This window comes from Python bivittatus, unplaced genomic scaffold, assembly GCF_059951505.1.
Source record: "Python bivittatus isolate LINGU-HERP-01145 unplaced genomic scaffold, Pbiv_v1 ctg000700_np1212, whole genome shotgun sequence".
In the NCBI taxonomy this organism is placed as follows: Eukaryota; Metazoa; Chordata; class Lepidosauria; order Squamata; family Pythonidae; genus Python; species Python bivittatus.
Window position 1 is genome coordinate 103,136,744 of NW_028277098.1, and position 19,430 is coordinate 103,156,173.

At 51.2% G+C, this 19,430-nt stretch overlaps 1 protein-coding gene across 1 annotated transcript in view; it reads left to right on the forward strand.

Moving 5' to 3' along the window:
- DNMT3B (DNA methyltransferase 3 beta) overlaps positions 1-19,254 on the forward strand; it is a 36,021-nt gene extending 16,767 nt beyond the window's left edge. The window contains exons 8-21 of the mRNA XM_088153644.1: positions 472-613; positions 1,923-2,057; positions 2,262-2,306; positions 2,997-3,076; positions 4,445-4,557; positions 5,530-5,713; positions 7,328-7,412; positions 8,577-8,722; positions 9,625-9,715; positions 9,827-9,975; positions 10,817-10,902; positions 11,445-11,514; positions 12,214-12,332; positions 16,270-19,254. Of these exons, the coding sequence (XP_088009770.1) occupies positions 472-613; positions 1,923-2,057; positions 2,262-2,306; positions 2,997-3,076; positions 4,445-4,557; positions 5,530-5,713; positions 7,328-7,412; positions 8,577-8,722; positions 9,625-9,715; positions 9,827-9,975; positions 10,817-10,902; positions 11,445-11,514; positions 12,214-12,332; positions 16,270-16,411 (1,587 nt within the window). The 3' untranslated portion in view covers positions 16,412-19,254. The remainder of the gene's footprint in view (positions 1-471; positions 614-1,922; positions 2,058-2,261; positions 2,307-2,996; positions 3,077-4,444; positions 4,558-5,529; positions 5,714-7,327; positions 7,413-8,576; positions 8,723-9,624; positions 9,716-9,826; positions 9,976-10,816; positions 10,903-11,444; positions 11,515-12,213; positions 12,333-16,269) is intronic.
- The last annotated feature ends 176 nt before the right edge of the window (positions 19,255-19,430 follow it).

Here is a 19,430-nt window from a genome sequence, read left to right on the forward strand (position 1 = left end):
AGCAGGGAAGACAGTGGCTTAGCATGTGGAAGACTGGGTCGCTGTCTACTGGAGGGCCAGTACGCTAGCTGTAAGCCAGTTTTCACCAGCTCGACATCTTCCAGAGATCTGGAGGACGCCAGATTGTGGACGGCTGCTGTAAAGTAGCCCTTGACTGCAACTGCCCCAAGTGGCCGTTCCCCATAGCAGAATGGCCCATTCCTTCATCTTATGCATTTATATATCTTTTGCTGAATGTGTACGCTCCTAATCCAAACCACTTCTGGTGGGCTACAAAGCAACACTTCAAACACCCACCCGTGGTGCAGCAGCACCTTCCAAAGCAGAGCCTGGGAGCCTTCCCAGCGTGGGATTCAGGCAGATGTTAGATGGCACTGAGAGAGGGTGGCTCCTGAGCCCTTCGTCAGCCTCTCTGCGCCAGCCCCAGCCCCAGCCCCAGCCCCACTGTGACCAACCTTCTTGTGGTGGCAGGTTGCGAGCAGCCGAGCTGGCAAGACGTTTCCCAGTGCTGTTGGGGACTCTCTGGAGGACAAGCTGAAGCCCATGGTGGACTGGGCCATCCGGGGATTCAAGCCTACTGGAGAGAAGGGGTTAAGGCCCCCCAAGACTTCGGGTAAGACCCCTGGGCTTCACCAGCAAGGGGCGGTGGGGTTGATGGGTGCGACCGCGCAGGGCTGTTGGAGAGCTGCTCTTCGTCAAAGCGCCCTTCGTCGGCTCCACTGGGTTTGGGCTGGTTGCCATTCCCCGGCTGGGTCCCCCAAGCCCCTTTGCTTTAGCTGGAGGCCACTGGGAATCGGTTCCAGGCGATAGAAGAGCCTCAGGGGAAAAACCGAGTCTTTCTTCCAAAGCCTGTGTCCCAAATGAATCGGTTAGCTGGGCAACGATCAGCACGATACCCAGGTGCTGCGGTCGTAAAACCCTCCCAATTTAAAAGCCGTGCGAACCAAATCGTACAGACCTTTTTCCCAGGGTGTCCCCTCCGTACACATAAAGTTGGGAAAATGAGAAATGAAATACTAATTCCAATGTCTGATTTTTGATTGACACCTAAAAGGGTTGAGAAAAGTGTTCAGATATCACATAGAAGGAAACGACCGTATATACTCGTGCATAAGCCGAGAATTTTAGGTGCCAAAATACACCCCAAAAATTGGGTTTGGCTTGTCTGGCTGGGGAACTCTGGGAGCTGAAGTCCCCTCATCTTAAAGTCGCTGAGGTTGAGAAATGCTGGTGTAGAGGGCCAGAATAGATGATCTTTGGGATCCCTTCCAACTTGACAGTTCTGTGATTCTAAGCATGGGGTGATTTGTAGGACTAAGGCATTGTTTTTCTCAGGTGCTGGAAATGGGGGAAGCAAGTGGGGGGCGGGTTGTAAAGCAGCTGGGTGGAGCGTTTGCCAGGAAGAACAGGAGGCGCCCTCAGAGGGAATTTACTGCCCAAGCGAGAAATGAAGGGCTGAGCTTTGCAACGTGTGGGGCACAAAACGGTGCCCTCTCCAGCACCATCAGTTTAGGCACCAGCACGGGGGGTGTGGGTCTGTGTCACTTGCTGGTGGTAGGGACCTGCTCACGGAGGGTTTGGGGTAGGTGTGTCTGCAGGGGGAAGGGGTCAAAAGAGTCAAGATGGTGTCTGCAACAAGGCCATTTAAGCCCTGACCCTTTTTCTTTTACTTGCAGACACCCTTCCAGGGGCATTAGCTTGCAAATAAAACGTTCGTTGCACAAAACTGAGCTTTCTAGGGATCCGATGGAGACTTTGACTTTGTTGTTGGTGGGTTGAGCTAGTCTGCCTTGCTCATGGCATCGGTCCATGTCGCAAATCGGGTGGGTCCCGTGCCAGCGATTCCTCGTTTCCGTTGTCCCCTTTGGGGAAATTGCCTGGTCTCCCCTGCTGACCTCCGCTGCCTTTCTTTTTTCTTGCAGAGGTTAAAACCTTCCCCACCATCATCATGGAGGATCCCGCCCCCCCCGAACCTGCCCCCCCGCCCAAGCGCCTTAAGACCAATGGCTGCAGTGGCGGCAGCAGCAAGGAGTCGGTGGAGGAGAACCAAACCAGAGGTGGGTGGGTCTGTGCCCCAGGGACGGGGCGGGGGGCCGAGAAGGAAAGCATCTTTGGGATCCTGCGGGGGAAGATCCAGCCGTTGTGCCTGGCGGCAGCGGGGACTCTCTTTAAAGCTGCCCTCTGGGGAGAGAACCCTCTTCTTGCGTGTCTCGATCGATAGCTTATGAAACGCTCATTCGTGCTTGGTGACCCTTTTCCAGAACGGATGGTTTCCGAAGCCAAAAATAACAAGAAGAGCTTGGAAGGTAAGGAGCCCGTTTGGCCTCCAAAATGTATTGGGCGGGGGCGGTGGCGAGGGTGGGGGCGGGACCACCTTTGCATACGCTCCGTTCCTGGAGGGGAGGCGGAGCAGAGATTTGCCCATGTGCCCAAGTCACGGTCCAGCTGCTGACTTGGCTCTCAGGGACGCTGAGCCTTGAGTCTTCTGCCCCCCTTTCAGAAGGTGGACATGGACCCAACCAGTTCCTCCACTGGCCTCTGCTGCTCAGAAGGATGAATCACTCCCATGCTTTGATACTGGGCAGCGTTTAGACCCGTGTTTTTCAAACTTGGCCCCTTTAAGATGTGTGGACTTCAACTCCCAGAATTCCTGGCTGGGGAATTCTGGGAGTTGAAGTCCACACATCTTAAAGGGGCCGAGTTTGAAAAACACGGGTCTGGGCAGTCACCCTCACTTCTGGGTCCATTGGGTTTTGGGGAGAAGGAAAAGCTCTGATGGGAAAAGGGGGTGAAGTGTAGCTGTGCCTAAGGGCCTGGAGACCCTAACCCTCCAAAAGGAGTTAATCTCTTTCACTGGCTGGCTGCTTGAAATTGGCCAGTGTCAGTGGCCTGGTGGATTCCGGGAACTGAAGCCCAGCACACCTGGAGGTTAGCTAGCTTGGGAAGGCTGGCTATAGAGCGGCTCACGTGGGGCCTCTCCTGAACTCTTTGAACAGACAGCTGCCTGTCCTGTGGGAAGAAGAATCCGGTCACTTTCCACCCGCTGTTTGAAGGGGGACTCTGCAGGACCTGTCAGGTGAGTGGGCACAGGAGCGCACGAGGCTGTGCTTTGGCCTGGCATCAGGATATCCCTTCGCTTGGCCAAGGCAGGGCTGGCTGGCGTAGGGCACCGTTCACCCTCTGCAGCTCGCCTCAGTAGGGCGATGCTTCTTCAGCAGGGGAACCCGGGAAAACCGGGGATCGTTTTCTAAGATTTCTGCTTTCAGAAGCTCAAGAACTGGCATCTTGGCAGTTTTTTTTGCTATTTCAATTACTAGAGCTGCCCACCTCAGACATGTGCCTCTGGATGACTCACGGCAATTACATTTGCTGTCCTGTTGCACACAGGCACCTCTCTTTGGGCTTCAATTTGCATGACTCGGGGGCAAAAGAAACATGCTCCAGGTGGGGAAATTCTGCAGCTCTTCTGGGCTGCTGAGGCACGAGTGGAAGTGTTCACACAGGCCTTTGAGTCACGTGCTGCAGCCACCTTTGACGTAGAGTGGAGAGGGACCCCAGGGAGATGGAGAAAGCTGCATCAGCATTCACCCTCCTCCTAGAGCAGTGTTTCTCAACCTCAGTAACTTTAAGACGAGTGGACTTCAACTCCCAGAAGTCCACACGTCTTAAAGTTACTGAGGTTGAGAAGCACTGTCCTGCAGGGAGCCTCCTAGGACAGATCTGGCAAATTCAGTTCCAAACTAGACGTAGAACTAGACTGAAATGGGCCCCTCAAGATCACCTCCAGGCGAAACTGAAGTTGGACTTCTCAGATGGGTTCAACCAACTTGTCCTCCGAGACGTGCCACTAATTCCCTGCACATATATTACAGCAGTTTTCAAAGACACCCTTCTTCGAAGAGAAGGACCGTTCAGTGTCTTTGATCTGCCATTGACACAGTGACTACAATTCCTGAAGTTCATTCACGGAAAGTTTTGATCTTTCCACAGCAGAATCTGGGCAGAGCAGCTCTAAGTTTGGCCAGCGGAGATATATGGGACAGCGGAGCAGGAAAAGACAGTTGCTTATATCTGTCCACCATGTGTCTCCCCTGATTTGTCTCTCTTCAGTTGTGTTCAGATTATGGGATTCCTTACCTACATGTCTATGGGCAATGCTGGCTAGAAATTCTGAGCTCTGTATTCTTAGCACCTCTGGAAAGCTGGCCAGCAATGGGGGAATGTTCTAAGCAGATCATGCGGTCTGTTGAAAATGCTGGCCTCTTACAGCTGCCATCATCTCCCCACCGCTAGCATACCCATGTTATCTGGGAGCAAGGCACCTGCCTTCTGAATGCACCCGAAGGGCCTTTGGTTAGGGAAGGCTGGTCTGCAGTGCCACATTTAAAGCTGTGCAGAAAATGCCACCCTTCCTCTTGTCACAGGTGGCCTGTTTTTCTTGTAGGACCGGTTTCTGGAGCTTTTCTACATGTATGATGAAGATGGGTACCAGACTTACTGCACCATCTGCTGTGAAGGAAGCGAGTTACTCCTCTGTGACAATGCCAGTTGCTTCAGGTGGGCAAATCTGCCACTGGGCGCTACCCACTAATATTGATAGACAGACAGACAGATAGACAGATAGATAGTCTTCGCTTCTTGCAGTTAGCCTGGAAGCAGCTAATCCAAAGGAACAAGAATCTAAGAGCTCTGATGAATACTATTTATCAGAAGGAAGATTAAGATTTCAGGACAAGAATTCCAGCAAGTACCTTGCTATCAAGGGAGACAGCTTCATATAGGCAATGGAAGGTAGCAAACTTTTTCTTTCTTCCTGCTCTTTTGACCGAGGATGAAGCAGACTTGCCTCTTTTGTAAAGGCAGAACTGTCTGAATCTGAATCTGTTGATTGGTTTGGTCAGTGCAGGAAGTAACCCATAACACTTTTTTCCTTTTAAGGCATTCACTGAAGCCCTTCAATCTCCCCCCACCCTCCACCCCCGGGAGACTTTCCAGGTGTGACCCTCAGTATCTCACCATAAGACCCCCCGCCATTGCCCATCAGGTGCTAGAAGTTGAGCCCCTCTGAGTTTCAAAAGACCTTCCGTGTAGGCATGACACCCATGTTGCCAGAGAGGGTTCCCAGGCTGGTAAAGATTCAGGAGTTTGGTTTGTAAATAGCCAGCTGCGTGCTTCTCCATTCTCAGTGAAGAGATCTCAGTAGATCACAGGAAGGCTTGTTAGAAGGAAAATCAAGAAGTCTCTGTGCCAATGTACATCAAGACGCACCTCAATGGGAAATAGCTCATTGCTGGAATTCGTGGGACCCCTTCCCTCTCATATCAATACATCTTGCTAAAGAGAACTCTGGGAGAAAAGAATGATTTCTGCCGAAGAGCCTGGCACTCTTTGTGACCTCATTGCGCAAATTACACAGTCCTGCAATTGGCACAGGGACATCACGGCTTGGGTGGCATCGAGGTGGCTTCTAATGGATGCCTCGGGCCCTCCGTGTTACCCCCGCACCCCAATTTCTCCTGTCTTTTACAGCTGCTTTTGTGTGGACTGTTTGAACACCTTGGTGGGGCGAGGTTCGGCTGAAGCTGCGCGGAAGGAAGAGCCCTGGAGCTGCTACATGTGCCAGCCACAACAGCGCTATGGAGTCCTGCTGCGACGGCACGACTGGAACACGCGCCTGAAGGGGTTTTTCACCAACGAGGACGGGCAGGAATATGTGAGCAGTGAGATGGAGAGACTTTAGGACAGTGTTGTCCAAACTTGGCCACTCTAAGATGAGTGGACTTCAACTCCCAGAATTCCCCAGCCAGCATGGCTGGCTAGGGAATTCTGGGAGTTGAAGTCCACTCATCTTAGAGTGGCCAAGTTTGGACAACACTGCTTTAGGACCTTCTTGTGGTGGGGGTGGGAGATAAGCTTAGCTGCCTCTCTGGCCATAGAACAGAGTCTGCCCCTCCTTTTCATAAGCTGCTTTCCTCTCTTGCTGGCCCCACTTTTGATGGATCTCTTGATTCAGACCCCTGGGCTGCTCATAATTGACCCATACCATTAGAGGACAGCTGCACTCTCCCTGGTCCACTGACATTCCATAAATATAACTGACTTGAAAAATTACAGTTGCAACACACCAGTTTGCCCTTGCAGGACAGACCCTGAAACCAGCAGCCTCTGTCCTGCAGAGCACCAGGGAACGTGTGCTACCACCAGGGAGTTTTAAAAAGTTGTGCTGGAGCCGAGCAAGTTTTTCCCCACCAGGGGAAAAGTCTCGGAAAAGCCACTCTGGCAAAGTTTTAAGGCATAAGGCCAGGAGAGTGGCGAGGTGCAAAATGTCTTCTCCTGGGGACTGGATGTTCCAGAGAACACCAGGGCGTTCTGTCTTCCCCTGGAAGTGTTAATCCGCCCATGCCAGGGTTGGTCTGCTTGGTTCCTGGAGTACCCAGAGTGGCATGATGCAGAATGGTGGAATATTCTGGTGTCACTGATGTGGAGTGGTACGCTCTGCACCTCTCTAGAAGGGAATATTTGACTGAAAGATCGGTTGGTGAAATGTCTATCCTGACTCAGTCTCGCAAACTGGGTGGAGAATCTCAGCTGAGCAAACCTCAAAGTAAAGTCAAACATCATGTAGGTGAGGAAATGCAGATTAGAGCTTTCAGAGTCAACACCATCCTTTCAACAGCCAGGGGAGAAGCTGGTATCCAGCGCAGCTCCTTGGGGATAGGAAGTCTTATGACCGCTGTGAGCCCCAGACGTGAGTTGAGCGGTTGCCAAGAGGTGTAGGGCTGGGTTCTACCAAGGGCCCCCCGGCTGCCAAAGGATTATCTGCACTTTAAAGGGTAAAAGGTTCAGAGTGGTTTGGGAACCTACTTGTGGATGATTTAGATTCTGGGAGTTGAAGTCCACACATCTTAAAGGGGCCAAGTTTGAAAAACACAGGTCTAGGCAGTCACCCCCACTTCTGGGTCATTAAATTTATTTCATTGGACTTGGTTGCTCTTTATTGTCCTGACCAGCCCAACTGGAAGACATGAGACCAGCAGGAATAATGCCTAAAATTAAAATAAATAACATAAAATAACATAAAATAACATAAAATAACATAAAATAACATAAAATAACATAAAATAAAATAAAATAAGATCTTCTGGAAAGGCGTATCATTTTTTCCATGAATCAGAGCAGCATCGGTGAAATGAATAATTGCCTAGATTATCATGTGACCTTATGAGAGTGGCAGAAGGCTTCCCATGGTGGCGACAAAGTGACACACCCAACAGGTGTGTCTGTCTCACACATCCTCTTTTTTTTTTTTTGCCTCATCCCATCACAGGAGGTACCAAAAATCTACCCTGCCATCCCAGCAGCAAAACGGAAGCCAATTAGAGTGTTGTCTCTCTTTGATGGCATCGCTACAGGTAACGGCTTGGTCAGGTCTAATTTACTAAAGCCCAGACAGGTTGGAAGGTCATGGAGAAAGAGATCAACCTTGCCAGGCTGGTGCTCCCCAGATGGGGAATTCCCAGGACATCTGGAGCAGCCCCTGGCTGGGGAAGAGAGGCTGGGCAAGAAGAGCCTGGGCACAAGTCCAGCTGAGCCATGCCGGAAGTCTCCTTGGCCCTTGGTTGCCCGTCAGTCTTCAGTGTGAAGGCCCACCACCTGAAGGAGATCCCTCACCTTTGCGCATGTCTTCCCTCTGACCCGCTGCCCACATGTGTCACTGCGACTGGTGCCTGGAAGGAGCACTGTTAGCTGGTTATCCTGTGGGCCCCTCAGAGCCTTGGCGATAGGGTGGCAAGTGGGACCTTGGCTCCCATTCATTGCCTGGCCCACCCTCCCCTTGGCTGCTTTGCTTAACGGGTGCGCCTGTGTCAGTGGACCTGGGCCCCCTGCCGTCCAGTCCTTTGGACCCAAAAAGCCGGCACAGCCAAGGGGTTTAGATCTGAGCCCTGGATTGTCCTGCCTTTGTCCTTCTTTCAGTTCTAACCCTCCAGATGGTGGTGCATGGCAGACTGGCCGTAACTTAGCAATGATGCCTTCAGAGAACTGGAGTTATAAGGCTTGGAGGAAAGCGCTGCCCTGCCATGTCAGGTCACTGTGAGGAGGATGGCAAGACCAACTGTAATTTCTGCCAAGGGCAGCTCTTCTGCACAGGGGCGATCCTTCAGTCTTGCCACACAGTTGGGCAGCCTTCTGGATAACCTGTTTTCTTCTTTAAGGCCAGTCTGTGCATTTGGTATCGTTCCTTCTCCATTCGTTCATCAACCGCGAAGTTCCCTTCCTGTAACCACTACATTCATAAGTATTTGGTTGGCAATCATTCCATCCTGGGGCTTGTGTGTGTGCGTGCACGTGCATGTGTGGTGGGTGTGCACTTGCATGTACAATTGTGACCTGGAAAAATCCTTGTACTGCATCCTTTGAGCACCCATATTACAGGTTCTCCGCTTTTCGGCAGAGAGTGTGAGGGTTGCACGTTCTTTTTCCCGCAGCGTGAGGTGGACTTTTCCAGGGCTGTGTGCCCCTCGGTGGGGCCTTGCAGAACCTTCCTATTCTCACCCGAGACATTTCTGCCTTAATAGGTTACCTGGTTCTGCGGGATCTTGGCATCAAAGTGGAAAAATACATCGCTTCTGAAATCTGTGAAGAATCCATCAGTGTGGGGACTGTGCGGCATGAAGGAAACATCAAATATGTGCATGACGTTAGGAACATAACCAAGAGACAGGTAGGAGATGTGGTGACCCGGGCGTCCAACGTTCTGGATTAAACTTCTCAGCCCGGGCTGTGGGTTGGTTGCCCTGGAATGCCAGCCTGAGTCTCTTGTGGGGTCCTGGCTCCAGGCCTTCGGGAAGCCCCGAAGCTGTGTGAGGGACCAGCTGGCCTTCAGCAGGAGCAGCTACAGAAGCTCTCGTCTCCCTAAGGTGCCGAGCCAAAGCTTCTGGAAGCCAGTCAAGGGAGATGGGGTGGGAATCCAGAGAGGCCATTGGGGGAAGTGGAGGAGTGGGCCAGGACAAGCTGGATGTGCAGGAGACTGAGGAAGACCATGGTTTGGCAGGGTTAGTCCAGTGGCCTTGGCTTCCTGTCTGGAAATGATGCTTTAGTGGGCAAAAGAGGGCCGATCCAGTAGCAATCTGGGGACGTCTAAACAGCTCCCACATACAAGAGGGAGTGGACCTCTTTGGGGAAGCCAAATGTGGGACAAGGGCCCAGGGATTTCAATTAGGAGGAGGTCGAATTTTCTGCTAGCAAGACTGGACAAGCAGTGGAGCTGCCTGCTTAGAACAGTATGGGGCGGCCCCTTGATGGAGGTGTTTTGGGGGCAGCTGGATGGTTGGGGCTGGTTTAGGGGATTTAGACCCTCCCCATTAGCAGACAGCTCCTTCTTAGCAACTGATGGCTGCTCAGAGGGGCGCTCTCAGCAAAAAGCAGATCCTGGGTCTTTCTGGAAGCCGGCTGACCTAGAAGGGAAGGCGGCTCTCCGAGGGAGAGAGCGTGGACGGAAGGCCTCTCTCTGTAGGGAAGGGACAGCAGTAAACCCCGGTGAATGCTCAGAATGTTGCCAAGTAACTTCATGAATGAAGCGGGCATGGAACAGAGACGGTGCCCTAACTACCACCTCCCTTGCAGATTGACGAATGGGGCCCCTTTGATCTGGTGATTGGTGGAAGTCCATGCAACGATCTCTCCATTGTAAATCCTGCCAGGAAGGGTTTGTATGGTAAGCCGAGCTCTTGAAGGGAAGGGGCGGTCAGTTTTGAGTTGGCTTTGATCTGATTTGGGATGCTGAGCGCCCTTTGACCCCCTCTCTGTCCTCTCTTCCTGCTGGCAGAAGGGACCGGCCGCCTTTTCTTTGAGTTCTATCACCTCCTGAATTACACTCGCCCCAAAGCTGGAGAAGACCGGCCTTTCTTTTGGCTCTTCGAAAATGTCGTTTCCATGAGGGTCAATGACAAGAGGGACATCTCCCGTTTTCTGGAGGTAAAAGCTGCAGTTGGGTCAACAGGGCTAAGAGACCCAAGAAATGGGGGTTTAGGGGCTGCCCTGAACCTGAGTTCCCTGGCAGAAGAAGCCACGAGACCCGATATCCTTAGGGGCGGTTGCTGAAAACAAGATTTGTCTTCCAGATTGGCTACAATTCTGAACATTAATTAGTCTGTGCACCCAAGTTGGATTTCACCAATTGAAGTTTAATATTATATTAATAGTTAATAATATTGTAATGGTTGCAGGGACGTTGGAGAGTGTATTTTGCCCTTTAAAGGTGGTGGGACTCTACCTTCCATCCTTCTTGGCCAACATGGTCACTGGTCAAGAAGACTGGAAGTTGGAGTCTCAAACGGGCAACCCCAGATGGGGTCCCCCAGTGCTTCCAGATGGTATCAGTGGAATTCACTGGCAACTGTGAAGGGCACAGTTGGACTCTTTTTTCAGGTTTTGGGGTGGTTTTGAGGGTGGAATGGAAGCAGCTGCTTCTGGAAGGCCTCCTGCACTCATCCCCACCCTTAAGACCCCCCAAGACTAAAAAACACCACCATTTCAGCCATGTCCCTTTTGGTGTGGTCACTGGGCACTGTCCTCTGCCCCCATGCCTGCCCACCTGCCATGGTCCAAGAACATCTGGGGAGCCACCAGCTCACCTCTCCAGAGTTTTTAACCTCCTTTATATTCACCTTCTGGTGGTGCATGTTTTTCTCTCTCATCTTCAGCAGCAGCTTGTCTAGCCTCCGAGCTTCCTTAAATTGGGAGGATCCTTTAGGCCATCATGCCCGGCCTTTCCTTGGGGATTTTCCCAGCTGAACACCTTCTCTTTTCTCTGCAGTGCAACCCAGTTATGATCGATGCGGTCAAGGTTTCTGCTGCACACCGAGCCAGATATTTTTGGGGCAACTTACCAGGAATGAACAGGTGAAAAAGAAGTCTTGGCGCAACTGAGCCCTTGACCTGCCAGAGCTCATGAGAAGTTGCAGGGAGAAGAAACTGCCCGATTTGGAGCCAGCCCAGTGTGATCTGCAGGAGATTTGGGAGGTTGGGGGTTACGGTTGGAATTTGGAGAGGCGAGCAGGGGGCACTTTCGGGAAAGAGCTGCCATCGTGGGAAAGGGGGTAGTTTGCCCCGTCACCAAATGGCTGCTTTGCTGGGCATGACTGAAGTAGAGGATGTTCCTGATGTCTTTTCTAGCATCCCCTGCGGCCAAGGAACTTCCTTTGTCATTTTTCTGACCAGGATGGGAATGCTTCCAAATGAAACATTAGGCAGAAAGTACTTTCAGTGGGTTTTTTCCCCCATAAAAATGCCTGCAAGGCTTTCTTGGAGGGAGGGGTGATGTTGGACAGTGTGCGTGTGTATCTTTTTGTCTGTTTTCCTGGGGGGTGTTTCCTGCACCCTATAAAGTAAGCATGGTGGGAAGGTGTGGGAGAGCGGGGCCCATGAAGGTTGCCTCTTTTCAGGCCCCTGGTAGCATCCAAGGGAGACAAGCTTGAACTTCAGGATTGCCTGGAGTACAGCCGGACGGCGAAGGTAATAATAATAATAATTTTCCCAATTATTCTAGTCTGGGACAAAGAAGGCTGCAGAGTAGCACTTTCTCGGGCAACACAGCTTCATCAGGATGCAGTTAATGGAAAACTTGGGGTGTGGCCAGCCAGGGATGCTTTCCGTTGTCCCTTCCATCACCTTCCCTCCGAGCCCCGCTTCCTGCCCAGCCCTTGGGTCTCCAGCCTGGCTGCCCTCTGCCACCCTTGTGGCCAAAGGAGATGGCACTCGGTCCCCCGGCCTCCCTCAGAAATGCGAAGATGGAGAGATGCCCACAGAGGATCTGTGGTTAGGGGGCAGGGATACTGGGCGAGGGGTTGTGCCCCAGCCTTCCCCTACCTTGTGGTTTTCATAGATTGGGGGCCACAGCTTCCCCAGACCTCAGCCCCTGTGCCCGAGGTGGTTGGTCAACAGCCCATCTCCATGAAGGTTGGTGGCGCAGACCGGGCATTTTTAGCTTTCAGCGTCCCATCTGGATGAGCATCACCGGGAACCCGCCCGCCCTTCCAAGGCAGGCGTTCCGTCGACGCCTGGATGCGTTTCCGGCGATCGACAGGTGGCTTAAGTCAGCGGACAGCGAGCGCTCCCTGCGAGGAATGCTACCCACGCCGACGTCTTCGGGCAACCATCGCCCTGAAACTGGCTGCCCTCACAGGGCTGTGCTTCTCTGCTTCTCTTCTGCAGATGAAAAAGGTCCAGACCATCACCACCAAGTCCAACTCCATCCGCCAAGGGAAGGCCAAGACGCTGCCGGTGTGCATGAACGGGAAAGACGACAATTTGTGGTGCACGGAGTTGGAAAGGTAAGGCGTGGGCCGGGCGAGGGATCCTGTGGCGGGGGAGAGGCCGTGGGTCCTGGCATGGCCGTCTGGGGAGGACCCCAGCGGGCAGCTCTTGGTGGGACCCACAGGAAGGAGCTTATTGGCGGACCTCTTACGAACTGGATCTCAGCGGAGAGGAGGGGCATTTTGTGGGAAGCCTCTGAGACAAAGGATCAGGATCCGTGAGGCACCCGCAATATTCCTATTAAGTACGTATATCCCCACACCTCTGCTTCTCCTGGGGAAGCCCCAGGTTATAAAAGGCCAACAAAAACAGCCTAAACCAAACCATCAGCTCCTAAGCCAATAAACCTTAAAGGCAGGAAGTAAAAACCACAGACACACGGAACATAATGAGGCAAAAGACCATCTCAAATCCTATCGCAGTTTAATACTAGAAACTGCAGGGGAGCTAGGGACACATTTTTAAAATTCTTATTGTTATTTATTAAATTTATACGCTGCCTGTCTCCCGGCGACTCTGAATATTAGGATAATTAATAATTAAATGCAGGACATCTCCCTTAACGCTTTTTCTCGTGCGTGTCATTTATTGTCTTCAAATAGATCTCTAAAACAAAGCCTCCTCGTCAGGAACAGACTGTCTTATCCTGCATAATGAAAGATCAGTAGATGAAGAAAAATGGCAGAGAAACAGCAGTCATGTGGGCGTCTCGCCTAACAACCAGAATTGGGACCGGGATCTTAATCGTTGAGTGAAGGGGTCATTAGGCGAGATGTCCACGTGTCTGCTTCGCTCAACGACCGCAATCCAGGCACTCCAAGTTGCCGCAATCCAGGCACTCCAAGTTGCGGTCGTTAAGGGATTCCCAGGTCGTTAAGTGGGCGGAGCGAAAGAGCTGTCTGCTGAAGGATTTCTGCTCCGCGTGGCTGGCCCTTTCTCAGAGGTTCCTGCAGCCCCACAAAGGGTTTGCCCTCCCCTCCGTGAATGGGGGGGAAATCCTTTTTGGGGCTGGAGGAACAGAGCCCAGATCTTCAGGATTTGAGCTCTGTTCCTGCACACCACCAAGAGGTTTCTCTCTGTCCCCTCTGCTTGCAACCTTCCCTGCACTGACTTTCTGGGTAGCCAGAATGGCGATCATATGATCGCGGGGCACTTGGCGACCGGTTGTAAATGCAAGCTGGTTGCCAAGCACCTGAAATGCGGCCACATGACCACAGGGGGCGGCGGTGCGACGTTTTACAATGGCCAGAAATGCTTTATGGGCTGTAAAGCATCCTTTCTGAGGCCGTTGTGACTTTGAACCGTCATTAAACGAATGGTCGTAAAGTGAGGACTACCTGTACATTGTAAATATATGCAAGTACGTGGTACGTCGGGATACGAACGCCTCTACTAACGAACGTTTTGGGTTACGACCAGCTCCGGCCGCAAAAATTTACCTCGATGTGCGAACTCCGCCTCGGAGTTTTTTCCGCCCTGACACATGGTCCGCGGCCATTTTTCCGCCCCTGACACGTGGTCCGCAGCCATTTTCCCGCCCCACCCCGTGGCACCCGTGGCACCCGGCCGTTTTCCCGCCCCGCCGTGCTGCGCCCGGCCGTTTTCTCGCTGCGCGGCGCCCGGCCGTTCTCCCGCCCCTGACACGTGGTCCGTGGACGCCAGAATGGATTAACGGTAATTACACTGAATGTTATGGGAAAATTTGCTTCGGGGTGCGACCAAATTCGCAGGGCAGAACGGATTAACCGGATTTACATTGAACCCTATGGGGAAATTTGCGTTGGGTTACGACCAACTCGGGATACGCCCAGAGTCACGGAACGGATTAATTTCGTATCCCGAGGTACCACTGTACATAAAACCAGAGTATATCCAATGGATCGTGCAAACACTAAAATGCATAAGAAGCATACATTGCCGGACATTGTTTCTCCTCTAGCTCAAGAGGCAGATCAGAGAGTAAATTAGTAATGAGCCTAGCCTTTATAAAATTAAATGGAGTGTCTAGATATCGAATTATTTAACGTTAGAGTCAAAAGGCTGTCAGCACGTTCGCAGAGTTCTTTTTACGCAAGCAAAGAAAATTACAGCAAAAGACGTGCCCTTTGCTTCTCATCTCTCGACGCTTCTATAAGCAAGAAAGAGGTTTCTGGGGGGGGAGGTTGTCTCTTGACTCAGAGATGAAGCTATTTTTGCTTATTTAATCTCAAGTGGTTAAAACCACAACACAGAGATCTAGTCATTTCATTGTTTACATTTCATCAGTTTGGGGACTGATGTCTACTCTGACCGATAGAGAGAGCCTCTGTGGAATTGTGGTCCAAGGATGGAAATGTCTTGCTTGCCTCTTGTTCCCGATCAGAGAAGAATTTCGAAAATGGGGAAAGAGGCCCGTTCAGTTGCTCTGCACTGGTTCTTCAAGCTGTAGGCTCCGAAACAGTTTTCCCCAACCTGTAGTTGCTCAGATGTATTGGCGTTCACAAGTTCCCACGCAGGCCGGGTGTTATCCTGCTGATTGGAGGGTAGTCAAGCTTGTCCTGCAACGTGTTTGGAGGTGACCAGGTTGAAGAAAGCCGTGTTGCAATTTTCTGACCATTTTCTTGCCCTGTACTTCTGTTTTTTTTCCCCTCTACCATGTTCTTGAGATGTTCGAGAATCTCTTTGGCAATCTCTTGGTGTTGTTTTTCAGCCTGCAGAGGGTAACCCATCTTTCTGTGACTCTGTGAGTAATTTCCCAGTTTGAAAAAGCCAAAGAGGAGGGATTCCCTTGGAAGTTAACAGAACCATAAAGACTAGGGAGGCTGCAGACCCCTGGTGAGATGAGGGTAGAGCTGGGGTTGTCACCCCCACGATGGAAGAGGCCACTTTGGAATGAACAAAGTTGGGTGTGCAGAATAATCTTCTCTTTCCAACTGAGAACAAGCCATCATGTGCCAGTGCTTTAAGCACACTATTTTGGGTCAACCATGGGCTGGGCAGAAACAAAGCTTGGTTGTTCCAGGTTGCAGGTGCACAAAATCTGCATCGTATCTCACCAGCTGGCCTCCCCAACCCTTCTTTGGCTGATACCACCATTGCTCCTGCACGCCATATCTCATGAGCCTGTCTGTCTGTCTGTCCCCCATCTTTCCATCTTTCTCCCCTGCCTCCCCTCAGCCACGAATATATCTGGCTTTGCCCCCCATTCCTCTCCCCTTTCTGAACTACTGCCTGGGGGAAAAAAAACAGCCCTCCTTCGTTCCATGTGTGGACCAAAAAACATGCGTTTTGGTTCAGGGGCAGATCACCCCCAACCAGCTTTTCCCTGCATGGACTTTTTGTTCCTGCACAAAATGTTTTGAATACCCCTAGAACTAAGACTGGACAAGTGTGAAAATAGGAATAACTGTTTCACACACAAAAAATGGAGTTGGGGCAGTGTTTCTCAGCCTCAGCAACTTTAAGATGTGTGGACTTCAACTCCCAGAATTCCCCCAGCCAGCCAGGCTGGCTGGGGAATTCTGGGAGTTGAAGTCCACACATCTTAAAGTTGCTGAGGTTGAGAAACACTGAATTAGTGGCACGTGAAGATGACTGAGGAGGGAGCAATTTGATTTCAGGCAGGGCCTCTGCTTTTTATATATGTTAAGACCCCCAATGCACATTTTTTTCAACAAAACCTCCCTTCATTCCTTAATGAAATGTTGTAAAGTCTGTTTTAAAAATCGCCTTAGAAATGGCTTGGGGTGAGCTGTGTGTGCGCTGTGTGCTGGGGAAAATGGGCGTGTGGTCTCAGACGGGGCGTTGGCGAGGGGTGATGGAAGCCTTGCCCCTTGTTACAGGCAGTGCCCGCGTGGCAATGCAAGAGGGGCAGAGCTTTGATGGCACCCCCTGGCTTTTTTGACGCCCCCAATCTCAGAGTCCAGTTACCTTTGCCAACAGCCTGCCAAATAGCTAACGGTCTGCTCTCTCCAGGATCTTCGGTTTCCCACTTCACTACACCGACGTGTCCAACATGAGCCGCCTAGCGCGCCAGAAGCTGCTCGGGAGGTCGTGGAGCGTCCCGGTCATCCGCCACCTGTTTGCCCCCCTGAAGGATTACTTTTCCTGCGATTAGGCTGCAGGGCTCCTCCGGTCTCCTCAGATAACACCCCCGGGCGGAGGGAGAAGAGCAAGCCAAGGAGACCCTCTCCGCAGAAAGGTTCTTTCAATCCTCGGTGACTTTCTTCAAAGCTCGCAAGGCCTTTGCGTTCCCGTTGTGCCAAAAAACGTTGGGGAGCCGCGAAGGCAGCGTTCATCCCTCGTGCCGTGCGGAGGAGACGCGGCAGTTCGGCAGCTGCGAGAAGAAAACCCAGACTTCAGATAGGAAGCTTGCATGATCCAATCCCTAAGAAACCCCAACTGTAGCAATGAGCCAGCTTGACTCGTGTTTCATACACTATTCGCACTGGAAAAATGGGAAGATTCCTTTTCTTTTTCTTTTTAAACCTTTTTTTTTAAAGAAAGTAAAACTTGTGGGGGTGGGGAAGAGACTTTTAGAGCTGCTTGCAGCATGATGGGACGATGTGGAAAGGAGTTTGGCTGAAATAAAGCCATGCGATAATCATCCTGAATGGAACAAAATGGAAAAGTAAGCCTGCAATATGCCTCTGGGTATACTTTTAAACTACACTATGCTTTCAGTGCAGAGAAATGCATTCAGGGTATTTTACTGGAAAGAACACCCTTCTTTTCAGCGTGCCTCGATTTCTTTTTGCAGCGAGCAAGAGCTGTGCGGGAGCATTTGCACAACCGTAGTCCCTTCAGAGGCAGGGACATTCCCAGCGGGCAGTGGAGGGAAAGGGGAACAACAGCATCGCGCTCACCAAAAAGAAAATCTACAGTTGTTTATGGTGGTTTGGCCAGAAAAGACTCCTTCCCTCTGAAGAACCGTACCGATGGCTCGGTCCTCTTGACGGAGAAACAGTTAAAAGCTGCTGGAAGATTCTCGCCCTGTGGCTGCTTTGCCTTGTTAGGCCCCCAGTGGACTTCATCGGGTCTGGCCCTAATTGATGCTGCTATTTTCATGGTGAATGTTGATCGTTTCCTCCACTGTCAATACTTTATAACCCCGATTTCGTCGGACGAGGGCGAGAGTTTGGCAGAATCGATTCCGCCACCTGGGGGATAAAGGCATCCTGTGATTTTTGTAGGCTTTACTGGACCCTGTTCTCTCATTGCTACCATCTGCTAATCAGAAACCATACCGCAATACTGGCAATCAGCTTTTGCACGTTCACCTCTGTGGGCAGCTGCGCATCGAAGCCGCATGCTTCTCGGTGCCTCCTGGTGTCTGGGACGAACCAAATCGGGTTAATTGCGTAGGATGTGACTGAATGATCCTTTCCATTCCCTGCTGCCAGGATGTCATTTGTCAAGAAAGAGATTTCTCCAGAGGAAGCAAATCTTTCCTCTCCGCGGTGGCAGAAACAGAAGTGCCCGCTTTGCCCTTTGAACCAACAACCTTTCTTGCCTTTGGAGACGGGGGCTTGACTTGGACGTCGAGGTTGCCAAAGTCCCTTAGGAAACACACCTTGGATTGCAGATTGTCAATCGGTTAGGGACATCTCTTGAGTCAGCCGCCGCAGAAGAGGGACCGCCGTACAGAGCGATCGCAACCCTACGCTCATGCGCCGCTCCTGCTGTGTTCATTTCACTGAGGGCAAACAGCGGCTCTCGGTGGATTCTCCTTCCCCTTCTTTGTCAGTATTTGAGGTGGTCGAATGAATGCCAGTTCATGTTATCCAACAATGCACTAAGGGCCTTGAACTCCAGAAAGTATTGCATCAACGGGAGGGGTGAAAGGTGTGCCCAAATCCAGGTGGGTCCTGTGCCAAGAGGGCTGCCCCAGCCACGGCCTGGCTGGGGGCTCCTCTCTCCATCTCTTCGCCTGGCTTCCCTTGCCCTGTGAAGTATGCCTGCTGCAATTCTCGAGCAGCGGGCATCAGAATGAATCCTCCTCTGCTTCGGGAGCCCCTCTTTGAATGATGAGTCTCAGGGACAAGCAAGCGCCGATATTCACTGTTTGTAAATGAATGCCAGTAATTTAGAATAGGAGTAGAGATTCCTTGGAAGACACTTACCGCTGGAGTACTGAATTCCTGAGCCGCTGAATCCCTGACCGTATGGGGTGGTGTGTGTGCACACGTGCACGAGTGCTATTGGCTATACCTCTGGGTGTTGAACAATCATAACTCTATTATATGTGATGTGTATTTGCTGGTTTGACTTTTGGACTGTTCACTCTGAGAGCACTGAATCCTCTGTCCTCTGAAAGGGTCTGAACACCGAACGCTACGAGCAAAGGAACGGGGCCAACAGGGAACGCACCGCGGCCCCCCCTTGTCCGTGGAGTTCAGGGGTTGGGGTGGAAATGTGGATGCTGGTAGTTCAGTCAGCCACGTGTGCCTTCTGCTTCTCTCCCCTTCTTTTTTCCCCCCCTTTCAAGGGCAGACTAGCAAATCTCCCATCTTTGGTCTCCAGTAAGATTTCTATTTTATCCCTTCCTGTTCGTAAGAAAACATTAAAACGAGAACTCTCCGGATGAGAGGAGGATGAGCGTTGGGAAGCGAAAGAGTAGCAAGCCACGTTTTTACGGCATTTTTAAGAGAGAACATTTCCAAGATGTTTAAAAGACCTTCCCGTTCTCATATTGGTGCTATGTTTTTAGACTTTTTAATGTCAAAATGGTGTGTGCTTTTATATAATCTTTTTTTTTAAAATAAAACTCTACCTTTTTTCTCCCCCTTCTCTTTTAATGAGCTTCCTGGAACTGAAGCTCAACCCCAAAGCGGACAACCGTAACTGAGCCTTTTGTGTGGGTGAGAAAACCAGTTTTTTCTTTTGTGTTTTAGTGCTGGAAACCAAAAGGAATGGTTTTGACACAAGTTTACCTTGAACATTTATCACGGTTTGATTAAAGTCAGTGTTCTTCTATAACTCAGCGTTGCCCCTTGTTTTTATTAGGGGATGGTGATAAATGGACCAGCGGATACGGAGGCTGGGTTGTGCCTCCTGCTTCTCCTGAAGGTAGATGGGGCCAAAGAGCATCGACTCGTGCTGTCCTTCCCAAACCTGGGAAATCAGATCTTCGTGAA